The sequence below is a fragment of the Takifugu rubripes genome, chromosome 12 (assembly GCF_901000725.2).
Source record: "Takifugu rubripes chromosome 12, fTakRub1.2, whole genome shotgun sequence".
NCBI lineage: Eukaryota > Metazoa > Chordata > Actinopteri > Tetraodontiformes > Tetraodontidae > Takifugu > Takifugu rubripes.
Window position 1 is genome coordinate 8372427 of NC_042296.1, and position 19875 is coordinate 8392301.

At 47.1% G+C, this 19875-nt stretch overlaps 4 protein-coding genes and 1 long non-coding RNA gene across 7 annotated transcripts; 4 read left to right on the forward strand and 1 right to left on the reverse strand.

Annotated features, from left to right (window-relative positions):
- Nucleotides 1-3675: 3675 nt before the first annotated feature.
- Nucleotides 3676-7252, forward strand: LOC105417187 (GON-4-like protein). The gene is made up of 11 exons (XM_029844564.1): nt 3676-3801; nt 3852-4025; nt 4090-4237; nt 4304-4420; nt 4519-5184; nt 5263-5394; nt 5502-5693; nt 5773-5916; nt 6071-6351; nt 6441-6543; nt 6620-7252. Exons 2-11 carry the CDS (start codon nt 3892-3894, stop codon nt 6683-6685), a joined length of 1983 nt encoding a protein of 660 aa, XP_029700424.1. The 5' UTR covers nt 3676-3801; nt 3852-3891; the 3' UTR covers nt 6686-7252.
- On the reverse strand, nt 6934-8595 carry LOC115251652 (uncharacterized). Of its 2 annotated transcripts, none has more exons than XR_003890166.1 (3): nt 8498-8595; nt 7482-7645; nt 6934-7096 (listed from the first exon to the last, which is right to left on the reverse strand). It is a non-coding gene; the product is annotated as an uncharacterized lncRNA (long non-coding RNA). The 2 variants fall into 2 exon arrangements; XR_003890165.1 differs by lacking the exon at nt 8498-8595 and adding an exon at nt 8293-8405.
- On the forward strand, nt 7809-11391 carry pdia8 (protein disulfide isomerase family A, member 8). 2 transcript variants are annotated; one of them, XM_029844582.1, is made up of 13 exons: nt 7815-8165; nt 8308-8386; nt 8507-8624; nt 8722-8829; nt 8935-9064; nt 9226-9339; nt 9424-9549; nt 9657-9839; nt 9917-10025; nt 10147-10275; nt 10372-10451; nt 10532-10589; nt 10664-11391. In XM_029844582.1, the coding sequence occupies exons 1-13, from the start codon at nt 8005-8007 to the stop codon at nt 10751-10753; spliced, it is 1485 nt and encodes a 494-aa protein (XP_029700442.1). In that variant the 5' UTR covers nt 7815-8004; the 3' UTR covers nt 10754-11391. The 2 variants fall into 2 exon arrangements, 1 of the variants encoding a protein (XP_029700442.1); XR_003890152.1 differs by lacking the exon at nt 10664-11391 and having other exon boundaries at nt 7809-8165; nt 10344-10451; nt 10532-10595.
- Nucleotides 11392-12254: 863 nt separating this feature from the next.
- Nucleotides 12255-15885, forward strand: cct3 (chaperonin containing TCP1, subunit 3 (gamma)). Its single transcript, XM_003969137.3, has 14 exons — nt 12255-12400; nt 13101-13162; nt 13269-13319; nt 13399-13461; nt 13543-13639; nt 13720-13837; nt 13905-14091; nt 14176-14325; nt 14407-14539; nt 14616-14697; nt 14788-14968; nt 15058-15303; nt 15403-15534; nt 15622-15885. The coding sequence occupies exons 1-14, from the start codon at nt 12373-12375 to the stop codon at nt 15712-15714; spliced, it is 1623 nt and encodes a 540-aa protein (XP_003969186.1). The 5' UTR covers nt 12255-12372; the 3' UTR covers nt 15715-15885.
- A 1121-nt stretch (nt 15886-17006) lies between these two features.
- Nucleotides 17007-19796, forward strand: glmp (glycosylated lysosomal membrane protein). Its single transcript, XM_003969159.3, has 7 exons — nt 17007-17135; nt 17459-17620; nt 17812-17910; nt 18049-18213; nt 18455-18673; nt 18970-19238; nt 19314-19796. The coding sequence occupies exons 1-7, from the start codon at nt 17028-17030 to the stop codon at nt 19480-19482; spliced, it is 1191 nt and encodes a 396-aa protein (XP_003969208.2). The 5' UTR covers nt 17007-17027; the 3' UTR covers nt 19483-19796.
- The last annotated feature ends 79 nt before the right edge of the window (nt 19797-19875 follow it).

Sequence of the window (19875 nt, forward strand, 5' to 3'; positions counted from 1 at the left end):
CCTGTTGGCGGCGTTAACTCGCCATAAAGCTTCCGGTTTGCTGAACGCAAAAGGGAAATTGCGTAGTTTCAATACCGGAAATGTAGTCTTTACGACGGAGCGTCCCAACGTTGTGGCGGGTAAGTCCTGTCCGCCAGGGATACTGCGTTTAAATTCAAACGTAAAGCTCCACTATTGGGTTGCTTCGCACTGGACCGTTACTGATTTTTAGACGACGTTTTTGTCTGTGCCAGCTGTTGGCAGCCTGGGTGTAGAATGTTAGCCGGAGGTTGGCAGTCGCCGTTTAGGCTCACTGCTAATTGTTGCTAACGTAAATAAAGTCGTTTCTTCCCTGTTTACCCGAATTGTTCTTGCATTTTAAAAATATAATTTCTGTACTTCACAACACGGGCATAACCTCAATATCAGGTCGAGCAAATGTAGTTTTATTAGATTTTATTTGACGTGGGGAGATTAACATTCTGATATAAACGCGTTTAGGCTAGAATTTGGCTTGATTGGGGAGAAATATACAAAGGATTTTATGCTTGTGCTAAAAGTAGCTATTTATCCTAGAGAGGTGGTTTAAAACATCCCCACATTGATAAAATGTGTCTCAGTTCCTTCTCTGGTGTCCGTTATCTAACTGTTGTGGCTATCTCAGAGGACATGTGTCTCCAGAATGAACCCAGTCCGCAAACGTCTCAGACTCAGCCCATCCACACCCCGTATCATTGGCGACACTGCTGGCCCCTCTATCTGCACCACTGAGCCGCTGAGCTGCAGCCCGCCACGCTTCTCCCATGATGCTTTGCCACTGTCGCTGGCGACTGGTGGTCCTACAGCGAGTAGAGTGGAGGAGGAGGAAGGTTACCTGGTGGTGGAAGAAGATGCCACTGACTCAAGTCTCATCATTACCATGGGTGAGATCACACACACTTTGCTGAACAAACATTCATAGCTTGACTGTTCACTGTGTAATGTCTTTATTTCAGAGGATAGTCAGCTGGAGATGAAGGCACAGAGGAGAAGACCAGCGAGGAATAGGAAGAGGAAAATGACAGAACACGATTGTGGTGCTTCAGAGAGTGAGGGAGAGGTGGAGATTGACAAAGAACTGGACCAGTCATTGGAGACAAAGTCCAGACAACACAACCTGACCACTGTGAATGTCAAAAACATCATCCATGTGAGTTCATGCACATGCTGAGACAGCCGAGTCCATAGACTGATCACAGATCGGTGTTCTGCAGAACTAATTTAGATTTTCCGTCAACAGGAAGTGATCACCAATGAGCACGTGGTAGCCATGATGAAAGCTGCCATCAATGAAACAGAAGCTGTGCCTCCATTTGTAGGTTTCAGACAAACTGCAGAAACGTTCAGATTGGCTGGTAGAACACTCACACTCTTCTGTTCTGTAGGAACCTAAAATGACACGATCCAAGTTAAAAGAAGTGGTGGAGAAAGGTGTGGTGAGTATTCTGTCAGCCTCTGTTCCCCTGTGTGTGTGGGGGATATTGATGAGATTCAGCTGAATGTTCTCCACAACATAGTTTTGATGACGACATCGGTGATTTTGTTTATCTGTTTTCTTTCAGGTGATTCCAGCCTGGAACATTTCGCCTATTAAGAAAACTGGTGATGTAAAAAAGGTCAGACCTCAGAGTTTTTATGCCTCTTTTGTGCCTCCATGTGGCTCATCAGTCCAGATCTTATTGGGAAAAGCTATGATTTTGATATTTTTACACATTAAGAGGTTAAGAGTGATTGTTATCTTCAGCCTCCTCAGTTTGTGGACATCCTTTTGGCCGAGGAAGACTCCTCAGATGAAGAGTACCGTCCTGATGAGGAAGATGAAGATGAAACAGCTGAAGATGTGAGGCTGTTGTAAAACAATGAGTGCTTATTAGATATGTTTGTGATTTGATTATTAATCAGTGGAGGTGTGTGTAGACGTTCCAGGAGAGCGACATGGAGAGCGTGGCCTCCTCACCGAGAGGGAGCCGTCTGAGCAGGGTGGAGGATGACAGCTGCAGCCCCTGGCAGGTCCGGTGTCAGTCAGACATTGAATTTGAACTTCCTGTATGGATTAAATAAAATATCGTCTGTCCTTGTTCAGACATCTCGGACCAGCTCTAGCCGCATGAGAGTGAGCTGTGTTTCAATGGGACCTCCCCCTCCTCCCAGGGCCCAACTCCCTAAAGCAGTGACTGACAGCAGCTTCCTGGAGAAACTTCACGCAGTGGAAGAAGAATTAGCCGTGTGTATGAAGCCATACCAGGTAACGCGCCATCAGAGTGAAGTTTGCTGTGGTAAATCAAACTAAATCACACAGGAGTGCAGTTGTTTTGTGCACAACCTTTTCATCATGCTGTGTTTGTCAGAGCAGGATCAGATCCTGACTGTTAGATGCTCTCTTCCAGCCTCTTTCTGAGTCAGAGGATGATGTGGCATACCGGACTCGCTCTAAACGTCCCCTGCGTGATGTCCCACTGGGTCAGCTGGAGGCAGAACTCCGAGCTCCTGACATCACACCTGACATGTACGACTCTAACTCCACCCACGAGGACAGGGAGTGGACGGATTGGCTGAGAGGCCTAATGAACACAGAGATGGATAATGAAGGTGTGTGTGCACGTGTGCAGGAGTTTATTTGTCACCCAGTCTCACTGTTTCTTTGTCACTTCAGAAGAGTGCGATGATGACGACGACCCAGAATATAACTTCCTGGCTGACATCGATGAACCTGATTTGGAGGATTATCGTGACGACAAAGCTGTCCGCATCACCAGTCAGTCAATTACAGATGTTTGGTTTAGTGATTCATGTTTAGTGTTGCAACATTTTAAATGACAGGCTACAGATTTTATGTAAAATAAACATATTTTGTCGCACAGAGAAGGAAGTGAATGAACTGATGGAAGAGCTTTTTGAAACAGTGAGTTCTGGCTCCTCTCAGACTGGCCGATCACTGTGTGGTCCCCTGTAGCTATGGTGACCAGACCGATATTTCATTGCCTTGATTTTAGTTGAAAGAAGACCTTGCTGGACAGGAAATGGAAGATGAAGGCCGTGAGGAAGAGGAGGATCCTCAGGAGGAGGGTCAGAGCGTTGAGATTAGATTACCTGTGGAGGAAGAGAACAACAGGTATGGAAACCAGCACACGTACAGGAACCCAGACACGCCTACAGACTGAGCAGCTACTCTCATCTCAGCACCGAGTCCACTGACCAGCTGAGTGATGGACCAACCACGATGCTCAAAACGGTGAAGCAGCAACTGACGTTTATGAGGAGGAAGCAGCAGCTCAGCCAACAGACGCACGCACGATGGAACGGTCCAGAGCCACAAACACTGAGACTGGACCAGCGACAGAGACTCCGCCTGCAGCAGCAACTCCAGCAGGTACACTTCACCTGTCCAACATGGACCGGTCCAGTTGGACCAGTATGTAACCATCAACCGTGTCTCCATCTGTCAGCACGTCCAGCTGTTGACTCAGGTTCACCTGTTGAGTTCACCTGTGGCCAAACTTCACAGTGAGGCTGAGACCACCAGGCAGTTCTTGGTAACACACATTGTCAAATGTGACCTTGTGCAGTTTAAAAACTTTAAACGTGGTGACATAATGTTGTGTGTTGTCTGTTAGTTTGAGCTGGAGCTGTTGGCTCAGAGGGGAGAGCTGCTCATGTCTGCAGGTCACCGAAGCATCTTTAGAGCTTCTAACCTGCAGCCAGCACAGCAGCTGCTGGAGGAGCTGCAACAAACCCCCATCCACTACCAGCCAAAGGTCAAACCCCCGGATGCCAGAGGATACAGTGAGTGTGGCTGGGACTATTGGGACGACAGTGCTGACTCAGCTTTATAGCCAGTTGTTCTGTGTGTGTTTAGTGCGTTGCTATCCCACCATGCCTGCTGAGCTAGCCTGGCTGTTTGCAACCCGTGCAGTATTCCTGTACCCAGAGCTGCTGCCGTGTGCCAGCCTGGATCCAGCTCTATACTGCCCTCGCAGAACCACTGCATTCACTGCAGCCGAAGACTGGTGAGTTTACGCTTCTTGAAACATCCTCCCACACTCTATACTATTAACGACTGTTTGTCTTCAGCCTCCTAGTTCTGGGTCTAAGAAATATGGAGGGCTCTGTGGACCCAACCAAGCTGGTGTCCCAGTTCCTGCTGCGGAAGACTCTGGTCCAGGTCCGCCGAAGAATACTGCAGTGCTGTCGACCCGGTTTCCCTGATAACATTGTGAAGGTAAGGAGAGAGGCAAGAGTGTCTCTTGGTCTGTCCTGGACTTTTTCTGACCCGTGGTGTCTGCAGGCCTACAGGTATCAGAGAGTTTTACGGCCCATGGCGGTGGCGTGCCGTCACGTTCACCCAGCAGAGCAGCGCCCCCCTGTGGAGAGAGAGGAACGTGTCCTTCCTCTTTGGCTGGCAGTATGTGATGTCATCACTTCCGTCCTATTGTGAACTGTTGTGGTCACACGACCTGTTTGTGGGTAAATGTGGCCCCTCTCCTTGTCTCTGTTTCACAGAGGAGTCTTCCTGTCCTTCATTTGATCATCACACGCTACAATAGTCCCTGTGGGTCTATGCCAGAGGCTCCCCCCCCCCACAGGTCATCCGGAGCCCGTCACAGTCACATGTCCATCGCACGCTCCACCGCCAAATCATGCAGCTTTTCCCCCGGGACCAAATACCCTGCGCGCCTACCCAATAACCTTGATTTGAAACGAATTGGCTTTGTGCTTCTGCAGCAACCTGTCAGTCACAGCTCTGAATCTGCTCCACTACCTGCCAGTCAGCAGAGATCTTCCTCTATACCTCCTGGACCTCTCAGTTGTCCTGCTGATACCACTGAGTCCATGGTCTCCTTGACAACCAAGGAGAAAATTAGACTTCACTACCGCACCCTGATGGGCCTAAGGAGAAGACAGGATGGAGAGTCTGACAGTGACCCCTCTCCTTCCCAGCATCCCACCCAGTCCCAGGAGGAAGCAAAAGAGACTCCTGATATTAACAGCTCAGAGGGTTGGGAGGGGGAGGAAGAGGAGGAGCAGAGCCAGGTCTGTCTGGTGCTGTCTGAATCCTCCAGTTCAACAGGAAGTGATGAGCTGGAGGAACCTACTGAGGTAGAATCGGAGTGTGGAAGGAGACCTGCAGACGAAGGTGTTGATGGCAGTGAATCCACAGAGCTGCAGGTTTGTCACCCTGAACAAAGCAGAACAGATGGTGTTTGAGATGGAGAGCAAAAACTGGATTTTATTTTCTTTGTGTTGGAGGAGGAGGAGCCTCAGGAGGAGGAGGAGGAGCTTCGGGCGCCACAGGAGGAGGACAGGCTTCAGGAGGAGTGTGATGATGATCAGAGGCAGCAGGAGGAGAAGCTGTTTGCTCAGGAGTACCTCCTCAGAGTAAGACTCCTCACCAATTTCTTATTAACCTCTAACTCCTGTGTGGGGGTTTATCGTAAAGTCATAAAGCCGTTTGGTAAGTTTTGTGTGACAATTTTCTTTATTAGGTGTGCAACGCTGTGCAAGAGTTTCCAGATGTTGCTGAGCAGCTCCTGCAGGTTTTGGATCACTTCTCTGCAGCACCTGCTGCCCCAGAAACTCTATATGGTGGTTTGAGAGACATTTTGCAGCCTTTTCCTCAGCTGCTCCAAGACTTTGCAGCCTTTCTAACGCCAACACAGGCTCGCCGCTGCGGACTGGTGAGTGAGGCCTTCCTGACACCAGTCGGGTCGTCGTGCGTAGACCCTGTTAAATCTTCTGCTGGTTTCCTTTAAACAGTTTCTGGAGCAGCAGCTTTTCCAACGGAGTCGTCAGTTTCTACGGCGACTGGGGAGGAGCCTGGGAGAAGGCTCTGCGCTCTATCAACAGGTGGTGTCAGTGCTTCAGGGAAGCTCCGCCTCCAGACCTGAGGACTTGGAAAAGGTAGACCCATCCCTCCACTTCATTTCATGTTTTAAAGTCACAAGATGTAACGAAATAATTTTCAGAGCTCTGAGAATGGCGTTTCAAATATCTAAAATTTGAGATTTCTATTTGTGTTTTTTGTCATTTGCATTGATGTTTACATTCCTCTCAGATCACTCCTCTGCTCAGACACCACCCGGATCTCCAGGAGGAACTATGGGGGTTGTTCCAGCAGTTCCACGGTCAGTCGTTGTCTCTGGCAACAGCGAACAAAGACATGAACTGTGTCTCTCAGAACCCTCCTGATGGGAACAGGAGGAAGGAGGGAGAAGATGTGTGTGAGGAGAGTGAGACAGGAAGGGATGCAGAAGAAGAGGTGGTGTCAGGAAGACCTGTTTTCGCCAAGAACATCTCGCTGATTTCCAGTGGAGAGAAAGTCATCATGTGGACCCGGTATGAAGAAAAAGTGTTGTCAAGCACATTAGTATGTGAGTAGAAAACCATCCTGTTTCCGGCTGACCTCTGATTACTTCCTGTTTCAGAGAGGCTGACCGTGCTATTCTGATGGCCTGTCAGCAGAGAGGAGCCAGTTGGAAAACATTCAGAGATGTTTCTGCCCAGCTTGGAAACAGGACTGCTAAACAGGTGAGAGGGGGTGGAGCCCTTTTCATGTGTGAACCTTCACCAGCAAGGTTTATTACATTTTTTGTGTTTCCTGCAGGTGAGCCTTCGCTTTCATGACCTGATGAAGCTTTTCCACTCTGCCTTCCAAAACTCCAGTTCCTAATTCCATGAGACAACTGCAAGGCAGGAGCTGTTTCAGATAACTTCCTGTTTGATGGATCTGTAGACAGAAGAAACCCAGATCCTCGACTGGACAACCTCTGGATATTAAATGGTCTAAAATGAACATCTAAAAAGTCCAACAGGATGTTGTTTTGGATGAGATTTGTCCTCATTTATATTTAAGGATTATTTATTTTTATATCTGACTTCAGCCTCTGTAATGTCGGCCTCTAAAAGGAACCACAGAAGTTTCAGTGAAACTGTTTTATTCATGGTGAGTTTGACAGTGCCCATCTCGAACCAGCTTCATCTTCTGCTGCCCATCTCTCCTGTGAAGATCCTCTGGCTCAGAATGAAGTTATTTTTCCTCCTGTTGTGTCAGAGCATCAGAATTCTCATAATTCCCAGAGGCCTGATGGGGATTGAAGAATGTGCCAATGATGTGTTTTATAAATTCTTAATTCATATTGAATGTGAGTGAAAGATGGTTAAATGTTTTCAATAAAACATCTTTTTGTGTTTTTTTTAAATGTTTTAACTTGATAAAAAGTCTGATCTTTAAAGGTAACAAAGTATGTTGATGCTGATTCTGAGATCTCATCTTCCATTGATGCCAGCAAATAATTATAAAAATATGCAAAGTCATATTTAGAAAATTTCAAGATTTGCCTCCGCTCAACTTGCCGTTTATTTTTTGAATTTAGATTTTCGTAAAAGTAAAAAACAAAATAACATTGGCTCAAATTTCATGTGAAAGTTTTTTAACATTGCCGAAGAAAAGCAAAAACTTTACCAACCTCCACCTTTGGCGAAGGGGAAAGGATCATTTCAGCCTGCTTCCATTAGGGGGCGCGCTCTGAGTGACAGGTTATTGGTCCAATGGCGAGGCCCCATAGGTCAGATCCATCCTGTGTGGACCAATCACTGAGAAGCTGCTCGGGTAGTTATCTGAAATCCCGCCCTTTTTTGACAGGTGCACACAGGAGAGTGAGCTAAGTTAGGTAGATGAATACCGGAAACGGTAAAATATTCTTCACAATAAAGTAGTTACGTGATAGGGATCGAAACATCTTACTCATTCTGTTAATCAGGATCAAACATAATTCACGTTTTAAATTTGTCTTTTTTGCTCGAGTTTTTTTTAGGGGAACTCGTAAGCATTAGACGTACACCGCTGAGACATTATTTTGAAATTTGTTGCCGGAGGTTGTTTCTTTGTGCACATTTCCAACCGCGCTGTGGCGTCGCTCCTCGCGCTTCAGCAATCGCTGTACATGTTTCATTTTTGCGATTAAAAATTATTGGCGGTTTGCAGCCATCATGGCGGCCGTTTTCCGCCTCGTCTCCACCGTCTCCTTCCTACTTTACTGTTTTCCTGGCGCGAGCAGCACGCGCCAGGACGTGCTCGAGCTCGGCGACGCAGATTTTGACTACTTGGCAACGGAGCACGAGACCATGCTGGTGAAATTCTACGCTCCATGGTAACCGAGCAGGGAGATTGTGTGATGAATAATGCTGTACTGTGTTTGTTACCTAGCTTGTATCTGTATATAGCCTGTACTCTACCCTGTCATCATCATCATCATCATTTATTTCCGTGCCTTTCACCTGTGCTCCCGGCAGGTGTGGCCACTGTAAAAAATTAGCTCCGACCTTCCAGAAGGCAGCGAGTCGACTGAAGGGGACGGTTCAGCTGGCTAAGGTAAAGTCATTTTCTCCGTCGGTCACGTGATGGTCGATTACCACCGCCCACGTGGACATCTGGGCCTTTGAAAGGTATAACTAGCGGGGAGTAAATGGTGCCTTCTATCACCTGCTTCAGGTGGACTGTACCGCCAATACTGAGACCTGCAGCCGGTTCGGAGTGTCCGGGTATCCCACCCTGAAGATCTTCAGGAGCGGCAAAGACTCCGCCCCTTACGACGGTCCTCGCACTGCCGGTAAAACTTATACAACTCAATATGTGGAAGGCTGTGTATGGACATACACTTCAGTGAGTGTGTGTGTGTGTGTGTGTGTGTGTGTGTGTACGTTCAGATGGGATCTATGAGTACATGAAGAGGCAGACTGGTCCAGACTCTCTTCACCTGAAGACAGATGAAGACCTCCAGGCCTTCATCGACAACTATGATGCCAGTATTATTGGTACGATGTTACCTGTCTTTCCCGCACAGACACACACACATACACAGATTTTTCTCAGAATTTACATCATCTACCATAATGAGATAACATCGTGTGTATTGTCAGGCGTGTTCTCAGGTGCGGACAGTTCTCGTTTGTCAGAGTTCTTGACAGCGTCGTCTTTGCTAAGAGAGCAGTTCCGCTTTGCTCACACAACTGACCTGAAACTGGGAGAGAAGTATGGTGTTAATTCTGAGTGAGTTTACACACACACACACACACACACACACACACACACACACACACACCATGAAAACCAAAACTATAAACGCACACTGTGGGATCAAGAGTGAATCTTTATTTTGAAGTACGCATTTGCGTTTGTTTGTGTGTGTGTGTGCCTGTGTTTGTGGTCAGGTCGGTGCTGCTGTTTAGACCCCCGAGACTGAAGAATATGTTTGAGGACGGCATGGTGGTCTTCACAGACCACCTGACCATCGGCTCTCTGAGACGCTTCATTCGGGATCACATGTAAGAGTTCACCCGAACGCTGTCATGTGACCACAGCAACTCCAGAACTGCTTGTTTAACTGACTCCTCTGCTGGTCTCCATAGTTACGGTCTGTGTCCACACATGACCGTAGAAAATAGAGAGCGTCTGAGGGCCCGTGACGTGCTGACGGCGTTCTACGACCTGGACTACCATCACAACATTCGGGGCTCCAACTACTGGAGAAACAGGTGAACCGAGCCTCTGATAGCCTGTTAGCTTCTGTGATAGTGTTCTTGCTGTGGCCAGCGAATTCCACAACCCCGATATTATGTTTCTGCCTGTGTGTCAATATCAGGGTTATGAAGGTGGCGTCCAAATATGCTGGACAGGGCCTGACATTTTCCGTAGCCAGTAAGAAGGACTTCCTGTCTGAGCTGGAGGAGGACTTTGGTCTGGGAATGTCAGATGGAGGAGAGCTGCCGGTCATCACAATTCGCACCAGAACGGGCCACAAGTACACCATGAGAGAGGAGTTCACGTACGTGCACGTGCGCGGGACAGGTGACCTCACGGGTGCTGGGCTGGTCCCGTTACTGACGACTTCCTGTGTTTCAGGAGGGACGGTAAGTCCCTAGAGAGGTTTGTGGATGATTACCTGGCAGGTCGGCTGAAACCTTACGTGAAATCTGAACCGGTACCAGAGAGAAACGTGGACGCGGTGAAGGTGACGCCTCCTTCCTTTGTGTGTCCCTCCTGATTGGCTCTCACGCCTGTAGGACTGTTGGCCAACCCAAAGCTCGTTAGCCTGTCTTTGCCTAAGTTACCTGGCTTGTGTTGTGTGACAGACGGTTGTTGCTGAGACTTTTGACGCCATCGTCAATGATCCCGGTAAAGATGCCCTGATCCTCTTTTACTCGCCGTCGTGTCTTCACTGTAAAAAACTGGAGCCAGTCTTCAGAGAGTTGGCTGGGAAGGTACCTGCGGCATCCTCACACCTCATCTTCATCATCGTCATCAGCTTGTGAACCGTTTTAACTTACAGGAACTGTCACGTCATGATTGTGTGTTAGCTGGAGGCTGATCCCAACATTGTGGTGGTGAAGATGAACGCGCAGGATAACGACGTTCCTCTGGGTTATCAAGTGCAGGGGTAAGAATGGTTCTGTGGTCCAAACTCCTCATCAGTCCTCTATAAACCAGAACTTGGCATTAATCTCTCCCCATCTGTAGGTTTCCCACCATTTACCTTGCTCGGGCTGGCAGGAAGGACGAGCCCATCCGATATGAGGTAAGGCGGCGGCCACGGTCCTGGCTCAGCCGAAATCGTCCACATTCATGATCACGTGACGTCTTCGCTCTCAGGGGGGTCGCGAGCTGAGGGACTTCCTGAAGTTCCTGCGGCGTGAGGTGGGACGCAGCTTGATAGTCGATGGCTCAAAAGATGAACTGTGAGCTTCATCCACCAGTCAGAGCTGCGTGGATGATGTCCCTGGCAGGCCAGGTCAGGGAGGTGGTCCCAGTGACAGACCTGGACGCAGACCTGGACCCAGACCTGGACCCAGACCTGGACCAGCGATGGCCTGAAAACCCAATCAGATGTCTCTGTTTTCAGAGAGATGCTCCAACATCCTGAAGTTACACTTGACATCATGGCATCATTAGTTCAACTTATTTACTTATTTATTTATTTATGGGGGGGTTCGCATTCTGCCGGTTTTCTCTTATTTTTCACATTTCCATTGAAATATGATGGTTCAATTTTTAATTCTGGATCTTTTCTGTCTGTGTGCATCTGGGTCACAGAAGCCCAACCAGGCAGATATAACCAATCTGAGGGTTAATTACCTTCCTCTTGCAATTTTAATCATCAATAAAATAAGTCTGATGACGATAATGAAGAGGTGCAAACCTGGACACGCAGTTCCAATCATGTCTCTCTCATCCACCTCAAATTTGGTTCCTCAAATATCACCACTGATTGATTTTACCATTGTGTGTATTTGTTATCGATTGTCAGAAACATTTGCTCTTTTAATGTGAGACTTTTTACTGCAAAGGTTTTGATGAAATGAATAAAACTGATCAAGGAATTTGCTGATCCGAGATTCTTTCTTATCAATTGACACAAATCCACAAATCCACAGCCGGCTGAAGCCCAGTGATGCTGTAAGTTAGAAAATTAGAATATTACTTAAGACTGATACAAAAAACAAAAGATTTCTGGAAATGTTGGCCAACTGAAAGGTATGAATATGAAAAGTATGAGCATTTACAGCACTCAATGCTTAGTAGCTGCAGTCCCGTCCTTTTTTTTTAGCCCAGGTGAGACGCTTCTGATGCTCTTTCTGGTTCAAGAGTGGCTTGATACAGCGACAGCTGAAACCGATGTCTTGCATGCGTCTATGCGTGGTGGTTCTTGAAGGTTCTTGATCGTCTAGGCTACAGAACTAGACTGAGAGACCATTTAAAGGCCTTTGCAGGTGTTTCGAGGTCATTAGCTGATTAGAGAGTGGCACCAGGCCTCTTCATTATTGAACCATTATTCTAATTTTCTGAGGATACGGAATTTGGGTTTTTCATTCGTTGTCATGTTATAATCATTAAAATTAAAAGAAATAAACACTTGAAACATATCAGTCTGTGTAATGAATGAACATAATATAAAAATGTCACTTTTTGAATAAAATAAATCAACTTCTCATGGTAATATAATTACATGACCAGCACCTGTACTTACAATATATTGCCCTACGTCTGTCTCATGCACACACCTGTACGCAGGCAGCCACAGCAGCTATATAATCATCATCACTGGAAACTGTAACTTATTCCTGAAGTAACTATAATGAGTAAAAGTAACTGTAATCCAGCCGTTGGCTCCAGAAAAGGCAGGGCGCCTTCGTCGCTTTCATCTCTTGCACCTAATTGGTCAGAGCAACCGTCCGTCAGACCGGTTCTCGCAGCTCATTGGTCAACCCTGTCGCTTTGTTCCGCCCCTCACGTTGAGCCCTCCTTCCTCTCCAGCCACCGAGAACCTTCCAGGCTGTTTCTGTTCGGCAGACTCTGTCAAAATGTTCGGCCAGCAGGTTCTTGTGCTCAGTAAGTACTTGATAATAATGTGATAATAACCCGTGACTGTTTTCAAAAAGAAACGGCGTGTTTTGTTTGTTGGTTGCGTCTCTCGCTGGTAGCCTTTTAGCCTTTCTAGCGGCCTTACCGCAACACAAAGCCGGTTCCAGCATGCGTTTCCTCCACAACTGCGCGTGTGCTCACGAGGCTAACCGCTCGCGAGGCTAACTGTTAGCACCGCTGTTAGCAGAGAAACTACCAAATCTCGCTCGCGATAGCATCTTGTGCGCGCTGAGCATGAGGCTAGGCTAGGCAAGGCTAAGTCTGTCAATAGTTACATTAGTCAGTATAAAATAATGACGCAGTTATTTTTATCCGCAGGCTAATGGATCTCGCTACTAACATTAGCTGCTCATACTGAGTCAGGGTAACTTTAAAGATGTGATTTTTATTTCTTGTCATTGAGCCACGCCTTTAATCTGCCACTGACAGGGTTATATGGACTTTTATTCTTCATAAAGTGCTCTCCCTATTTCATTCTAATAGACATTATTTGTAGCATTAACAGGGTATATTTCTCTCCCTCACAGGTTTATCAAATATTAGCCCAACAGATTTGATCACTTGCATCTATAACCATTTTGTTTCTTTATTACCTTTTAAGAAGATGCAGTGCTTTAACAGCCTCCCTACTTCCTACTAGTTTAACAACTACCTGTTTAATCTGCAGACCAGAACATTAAGAGAGAGTCTGGACGTAAGGTCCAAACTGGCAACATCAATGCTGCAAAGGTAAGTTGTTCATTTTCAGGTTGTCAATTGGTTTGTCTTGTGCAGCCTGTCGTCCAGGCTCGTCTACACTTGTACAAATGATAAATGAATGACGTTTGTATTTCAGACCATTGCAGATGCGATCCGGACCTGCCTCGGCCCTCGGGCCATGATGAAGGTGAGATGCAAGAAGCAAGCATGGATCTAAATACTCAACTACTTACCTTTACAGTAACTTGCTGTCCATGTGTTCATAGATGTTGCTGGATCCAATGGGAGGTATTGTGATGACCAATGATGGGAATGCCATCCTAAGAGAGGTAAAAGGCCGAGCTTAACCCACAGCTGTTTCATTTGTGTTAATGTGGTGAACTAATGTGTGTCTGCGGGATGAACAACAGATCCAGGTCCAGCATCCTGCCGCCAAATCCATGATTGAGATCAGTCGCACTCAGGATGAGGAAGTCGGAGATGGAACCACTTCTGTTATTATCCTCGGTAAGAGGAATATGAGAGGAATCTTCATCACTCAGCCTGCCAGAAAGACAATTATACTGACGACATGTGTTTGTGAGCAGCTGGAGAGTTTCTGTCTGTAGCTGAGGAGTTCCTGGAGCAACAGATTCATCCAACAGTCGTCACTGGCGCCTACCATCGGGCTCTAGACGACATGCTGGAGGTCCTGAAGGAGATCAGGTATGCAGGTGTCATGAAGTTCATTCATCAGGTTGGAGTGAAGGATTAAGGAAATGTTTTGTGTCAGCACCCCTGTGGACACGTCAGATCGCTCCATGATGCTGAAGATAGTCCATTCGGCCATTAACACCAAGATGCTGAGCCGCTGGACCGAGCTGGCCTGTGGCATTGCGCTGGACGCCGTCCGGATTGTGGAGCTGGAAGACAACGGACGCAAGGAGATTGACATAAAGAAGTACGCCAAAGTGGAGAAGGTACGACTCCCCGTCATAACTGTGGCAACCCCCCCCCCCCCCCCGTTGGCCACCGGAAACTAAGCACAGAACGTTCCGTGTTAGGTTCCAGGAGGGACCATTGAGGACTCGCGTGTGCTGAGAGGCGTGATGGTGAACAAAGACATAACACACCCGAGTATGAGACGCTTGATCAAAGACCCTCGAATTGTCCTGCTGGACTGTTCTCTTGAGTACAAGAAGGGAGAGAGTCAGGTAACACCTCACACCTGTGAGTCTACACACACACACACACACACACACCACACACTGGCTCACATGTGTGTCTGTGTTTAGACTGATATCGAGATCAGTAAGGAAGAGGACTTTGCCAGAATCCTCCATATGGAAGAAGAGTACATCCAACAGATTTGTGAGGATATCATTCGCATCAAACCAGACCTGGTCTTCACTGAGAAGGGGATCTCAGGTACAACACACACACAGTCCTGTTTTTCTCTCTGTCAGCACAACTATTCTGACGAACAGTTTTGTGGCTGTCTCAGATCTGGCGCAGCACTACCTGATGAAGGCCAACATCACAGCTATCCGCCGTATCAGGAAGACAGACAACAACCGTATAGCCAGGTAAACGGTCCGAGATGACGGCTACTTTGGTCACTGACCGGCTGCTTCACACAGAAAAACAACAACATGTGCTTTTCCCCCAACTATCAGGGCATGTGGAGCGCGGATCGCCAGTCGGACTGATGAGCTGCGCGAGGATTACGTAGGCACGGGGGCGGGGCTGTTTGAGGTGAAGAAGATTGGTGATGAGTATTTCACCTTCATCACAGAGTGCAAAGACCCTAAAGCTTGCACCATCCTGCTGAGAGGACCCTGCAAGGAGATCCTGGCTGTGAGGAACCTTTCTACCTTCTGCTGGTCTTCAGTAGGTCGGAGCAGTTGCCTTCATCAACAAACCCGTTTGTGTTCTGTGTTGTTCAGGAAGTCGAGAGGAACCTGCAGGACGGCATGCAAGTGTGTCGCAACGTGCTGCTGGACCCACACCTTCTGCCGGGTGGCGGTGCTGTGGAGATGGCCGTGTCTAAGCGTCTGATGGAGCGTTCTCGCGCGCTCACAGGTGTCGAGCAGTGGCCGTATCGTGCGGTGGCCCAGGCGCTGGAGGTGATCCCCAGAACCCTGATCCAGAACTGTGGAGCGTCCACCATCCGAGTACTCACATCACTGAGGGTACAACCTTTGTTTATGACATCACTGCTCAGCCACATCACTCATGTTCCGATTGGAGCATGGTCAGTGAGCCTTTGATGATGGAGTCTCTGTGCACAGGCCAAACACACTGAGGACAACGCCGCCAGCTGGGGTGTGGACGGTACGAGCGGGTGTCTGTCTGACATGTCAGCTCTGGGCATCTGGGAGCCGCTGGCTGTTAAAGCTCAGATATACAAGACTGCTGTGGAGGTGAGACGTAATGGTGTGAATACTAATGACTGATCAATGCAGACTGTCTGCTGACATCTGTGTGTGTGTGTGTGTGTGTGTGTCCAGACGGCCATTTTGCTGCTGCGCATCGATGACATTGTCTCTGGGCACAAGAAGAAGGATAAAGATGGTCAGATGGGAGGACAGGGAGTGGAGTAAAGCCACAGTTACCCAGATCCAAAAAGAGTCACACCGACTGTATGCATGTGTGTCTGTCTGTGTGTGTGTGTGTGTGCGTGTGCTCGGGGACCAGAGGACTCGGAGACTTAAATCAACTCAACAGCCTTTTTCTGTTCTTTCAGTCAAATAAAGTTGAAATGTTCATCAAAACGTTGTGCAGTTGATGTGATCTTTCTTTCTCCATCTTGATTGTAATGTTGCATTCTCCAGCACAGCAAAGTGTCCAATAACAATTCATTACAGCAAATGTCTCCTGGCCAGAAAGATAATCGTCAGCTGGTGTTTAAAAGGAAAGGAAAGGTGCAAAAGCTAAACAATTAACCCTTTCGTATGCAAATTTTAATCCAGGTACATCAGGATTTTTGTCCCTGATGTGCAACTATGATATTGAGAGTCATTCGTATAGGAGAAAACATTTGAAAAGCTGCTCACTGTAGTGTCCACATCACTGAGGGTAAAACCTTTGTTTATGACATCATTGCTCAGCCACATCACTTGTGTTCAGATTGGAGTCTCTGTGCACAGGCCAAACACTGAGGACAATGCTGCCTGTTGGGGTGTGGTACGAGCGGGTGTCTGTCCGACATGTCAGCTCTGGGCATCTGGGAGCCGCTGGCTGTTAAAGCTCAGACATACAAGACTGCTGTGGAGGTGAGACGTAATGGTGTGAATACTAATGACTGATCAATGCAGACTGTCCGCTGACAGCTGTGTGTGTGTGTGTGTATGTGTGTGTGTGCGTGTGTGTGTGTGTCCAGACAGCCATCATGCTGATGCACATTGATGACATCATTGCCACGCGCAAGAAGAAAGATAAAGATGGTCAAATGAGAGGACAGGGAGTGAAGCAAAGCCACAGTTACCCAGACTGTGTGTGTGTGTGCGTGTGCATGTGTGTGTAAAATAAAGTTTAAATATTCATCAAAAGGTTGTGTCGTTGATGTGATCTTTCTTTCTCCATCTAGGTTGTGATGTCACGTTTTCCAGCACAGAAAAGTGTCTAATAACAATTCATTATAGCAAAAGTCTCCTGGCCAGAAAGATCATTTTCAGATTGTGTTTAAAAGGAAAGGAAATGTGCAAAAACGGAACTCTTCAGAGTTTAGCACAAAGGTAATTTTAGTTGAATTTCAACTGTATTTGCTGTAATATGTTATTAAAATGCTGTAAATGAAATTTTTAATAGCATAAAATTTCAATAAAGTCATTGTTAAAAAAACGCGTGGGCGGGGTCTTGCACCTGATATAAAGGGGGAGTCATGTGACTCGCGCGCCGCTCAGTCACAACAAAGATGGCGGCCAAAGGGAAGGGGAGCTGCAAAGTCTCTTTACTCTTTCGGTTTTCTGTCTTCAGCTTCTGTTACAGCCTCGTTACCGCTGGACAGACTTATCAGAGAAAGGTGAAGAAAAAAGAAGCGGGTATTTCATGTATAGAGGGGAAGCAACCGGAAGGAAATGTGTCCTTAACTTTCAGAGAAATTGTTCACATTTAGCCAGTTAACCTGTTCGTTTTCTTTTCAATCAAACTGGAATCATACCGACTCACGCTACTAAAACGTATTGGTGTGAAAATGTATGTAAAGGTGTCACTTGGGGTGCAGCTCGGCTATTTTACAAATGTGTTTTTTTGTGTGTGTCTTGTGAAATGATGGTTCCAAAATGACAGCTCTGTCCGTCTATAGCATTCAGCGTTTGAGGTTCTTGAGGTTTCCCTGTCTTTCAGCTGTCTGTGCAGCTGAATCCCGGCTTCCATTCGCCTCCTGGAGGGGATCTGCTACACGTGAGAGCTGTGGGAGAAAACGACACCCTGCACTACCTGTTTTGTAGCCAAGGTGCACCAACACTGCTCCTGGTCCACACCAACACTTCCTCCTCTACTCTCAAGGTGGGTCTTTCTCTCCAGTTTAAATTGGCGTGTCAAATCTGAATTAAATAGATTCTTCGAGATGTGCCACCTGCTTCTTTACTGCCTCACTCTTGAATCAGGTAAAACCGACTGTGGTGAATTTGTCTTCATGAGGTCCCAGTCCTACTCAGCCTCTCATAGTTGGACATCTGTCCTGGTGTATTCCTCAGGTCAACTGGACCCAGTTTTTAGACCGTAATGTATCTGGTGGTTTAGAGGTGGAGCCAAAGAGCAGCGTCCTATATAGTACGGCCATTGTCTTCAGCAAGGTCAGAAACTTCTGCTTTCTGTTAACCTTACACATCACTCAGTCCGAGTTCTTGTCTTTTGTCTCAGTGTTTGGTGAGACTCCAAGATGTTTGACGTTTTCGATGTTCTGTCCGGGGAACCTTTTATTTGTGTTGTAGCTGTTGGAGTACGATGATTTCAACGACACCGCCCAGCCGTCCTCCACCTTCTTCCCACTGTATGATTTGCAGAACTTCAACTGGTCTCGTTTAAATCTGTCAGGTTCCACTTCTCTGCTCTGTGGAACCGAAGGAACCTTGGGCAATGGATCGTTGTGCCTCCAGGTCTGTTGTCATGGTAACAACCTTAAGTGTAACTGGGTTGAATATAAATGTCAATTTGTGTGCCATGGCTGCTGTTTGCTGCCACAAAAATAACTTTGTGTCAGTAAATTAGTTGTATTGTGTAAATACCTTTTAAGCATGCGATGCTGCTGATGTTGTTACTATATGTAGGTGGATGTTTAATGTTCGATTCGATGTTTTAATGTGTACAACAGTAAAAGCTTTTGTTTCTTTTTTCCAGTTGTCAGTCTTTGACGTGGAGGGGCGTGGAGAGGCCTGGCCCCGACTCCTGCACACAGCCAACTCCTCACAGTTGGAACTGTGGCTTGATGGCGTGTCACCGCGATCAAATCACTCCCGATTTTTACTGGAGCTGCTGGCAGTGGGCGGGGCTTATACTCCTAGCCACGTGGAGATTCACCGATCCATTGATGATGAGTTCACACCATCCATGTTCAGTGTAAGGCAGACAAAATGTGCACACAAGTGTCTGTATGAAGGCGCCAGACACTGAAGAGCTGATCAAAGACGATGTCCAGTTTACTGATCTGATGTCGTTGTTGATCGAACGTAAAGACAAACACTTAAGTTCTTCAGAGTTGCTAGTAGTGCTAATGCTAATAAGCTCCTCCCATAGAGACACCAGCTTTGGTTTTCACTAGTGTTGTGTATTTCATTCCATCCAGTTGCAGGAGGTGAAGCCACAGCTGTCTTTTTTTCTGTCAACCTTTTGAATCATCTGTGTGGACCTCTCAGGTGTCTCGGTGGGTTCCAGAGCTCAACGGAAGCCACCAGGTTCCAGGATTCTTCCAGTGGAAACCAGTTGCTTATAGGCAGCCTCACCCGGTCCTGGAGGACGCCACGTCATGTCATCACTCTGATCCTCTGCCACAGAGCGGCGAGACCGCAGCAGCCATGTCTGGCTTGATCCGAGCATTCTACACAGAACCAGAGGTGTTTGGGCTGAATGTGAGCTTCGGCCTGGCCGGAGATCCATTCTACAACAGCACCAGATTCCTCAGCTGGTGTGTTAAATATCTATTATCAATTAATGTGCCCCGATTGATGGGTGAATTGACTTTTCATCTTGTGTTCTGCAGGACATTATTGGCTGGCGTTGGTTCTCCACCCATGGACTCCATCTCACCGTTGGTCATCAGCATGATGGCAGTCGGCCTGGGGGTCCCCCTGGTGTTCGTGCTGCTGGGCAGCGTGTACGTCTGTACCCGAAAGACGGTTGTCACCACACCGTACCAGCCCATCAACTGACCTCTACGTTGACGCCCTTTTTGGAATTCGGTGGTATCGCAATGGTTGTCAGACCGATCAAAACTCAGGGAGACTTTTTAAAATGGCTTTGATCCTACTGAAGAAAACATCTGGACTTTTTAATTAACTAAAATTCTTTGGTTAACGCGATCACATCTAATTTTATAATTCCATAAAAGTTTGTCTTTATGCTGATTAATGTGAGTTGATCCCAACAAACACAATTTTAAAGCAAGGTGAAGGTATTTTAAGGGACGTTCACCTGTTTGTTTTTGCTTTTTCTAAGTTTAACCCCAATAAAGTTCCAAAACATGTTTCTGATTCTGCTTTTTGATCACTGGTTACTTTTTCAGGGCACCACCCCCCCCCCCCCTCCAGAGTGGCAGGTGATTG

Excerpts from the sequence above, each read along its gene's own strand:
- LOC105417187 (XM_029844564.1), top strand. The coding sequence starts at position 3,892 with ATGCCTGCTGAGCTAGCCTGGCTGTTTGCAACCCGTGCAGTATTCCTG. Across the intron at positions 5,694-5,772 it reads AGGCTCGCCGCTGCGGACTG|TTTCTGGAGCAGCAGCTTTT; the intron begins GTGAGTGAGGCC and ends TCCTTTAAACAG. Across the intron at positions 6,544-6,619 it reads GAAACAGGACTGCTAAACAG|GTGAGCCTTCGCTTTCATGA; the intron begins GTGAGAGGGGGT and ends TGTTTCCTGCAG.
- cct3 (XM_003969137.3), top strand. The coding sequence starts at position 12,373 with ATGTTCGGCCAGCAGGTTCTTGTGCTCA. Across the intron at positions 12,401-13,100 it reads CCAGCAGGTTCTTGTGCTCA|ACCAGAACATTAAGAGAGAG; the intron begins GTAAGTACTTGA and ends TTTAATCTGCAG. Across the intron at positions 13,320-13,398 it reads GCCCTCGGGCCATGATGAAG|ATGTTGCTGGATCCAATGGG; the intron begins GTGAGATGCAAG and ends ATGTGTTCATAG.
- pdia8 (XM_029844582.1), top strand. The coding sequence starts at position 8,005 with ATGGCGGCCGTTTTCCGCCTCGTCTCCACCGTCTCCTTCCTACTTTAC. Across the intron at positions 9,550-9,656 it reads TCCAACTACTGGAGAAACAG|GGTTATGAAGGTGGCGTCCA; the intron begins GTGAACCGAGCC and ends TGTCAATATCAG. Across the intron at positions 10,276-10,371 it reads TCAGAGAGTTGGCTGGGAAG|CTGGAGGCTGATCCCAACAT; the intron begins GTACCTGCGGCA and ends ATTGTGTGTTAG.
- glmp (XM_003969159.3), top strand. The coding sequence starts at position 17,028 with ATGGCGGCCAAAGGGAAGGGGAGCTGCAAAGTCTCTTTACTCTTTCGG. Across the intron at positions 17,136-17,458 it reads GACAGACTTATCAGAGAAAG|CTGTCTGTGCAGCTGAATCC; the intron begins GTGAAGAAAAAA and ends CCTGTCTTTCAG. Across the intron at positions 18,214-18,454 it reads ATGGATCGTTGTGCCTCCAG|TTGTCAGTCTTTGACGTGGA; the intron begins GTCTGTTGTCAT and ends TCTTTTTTCCAG.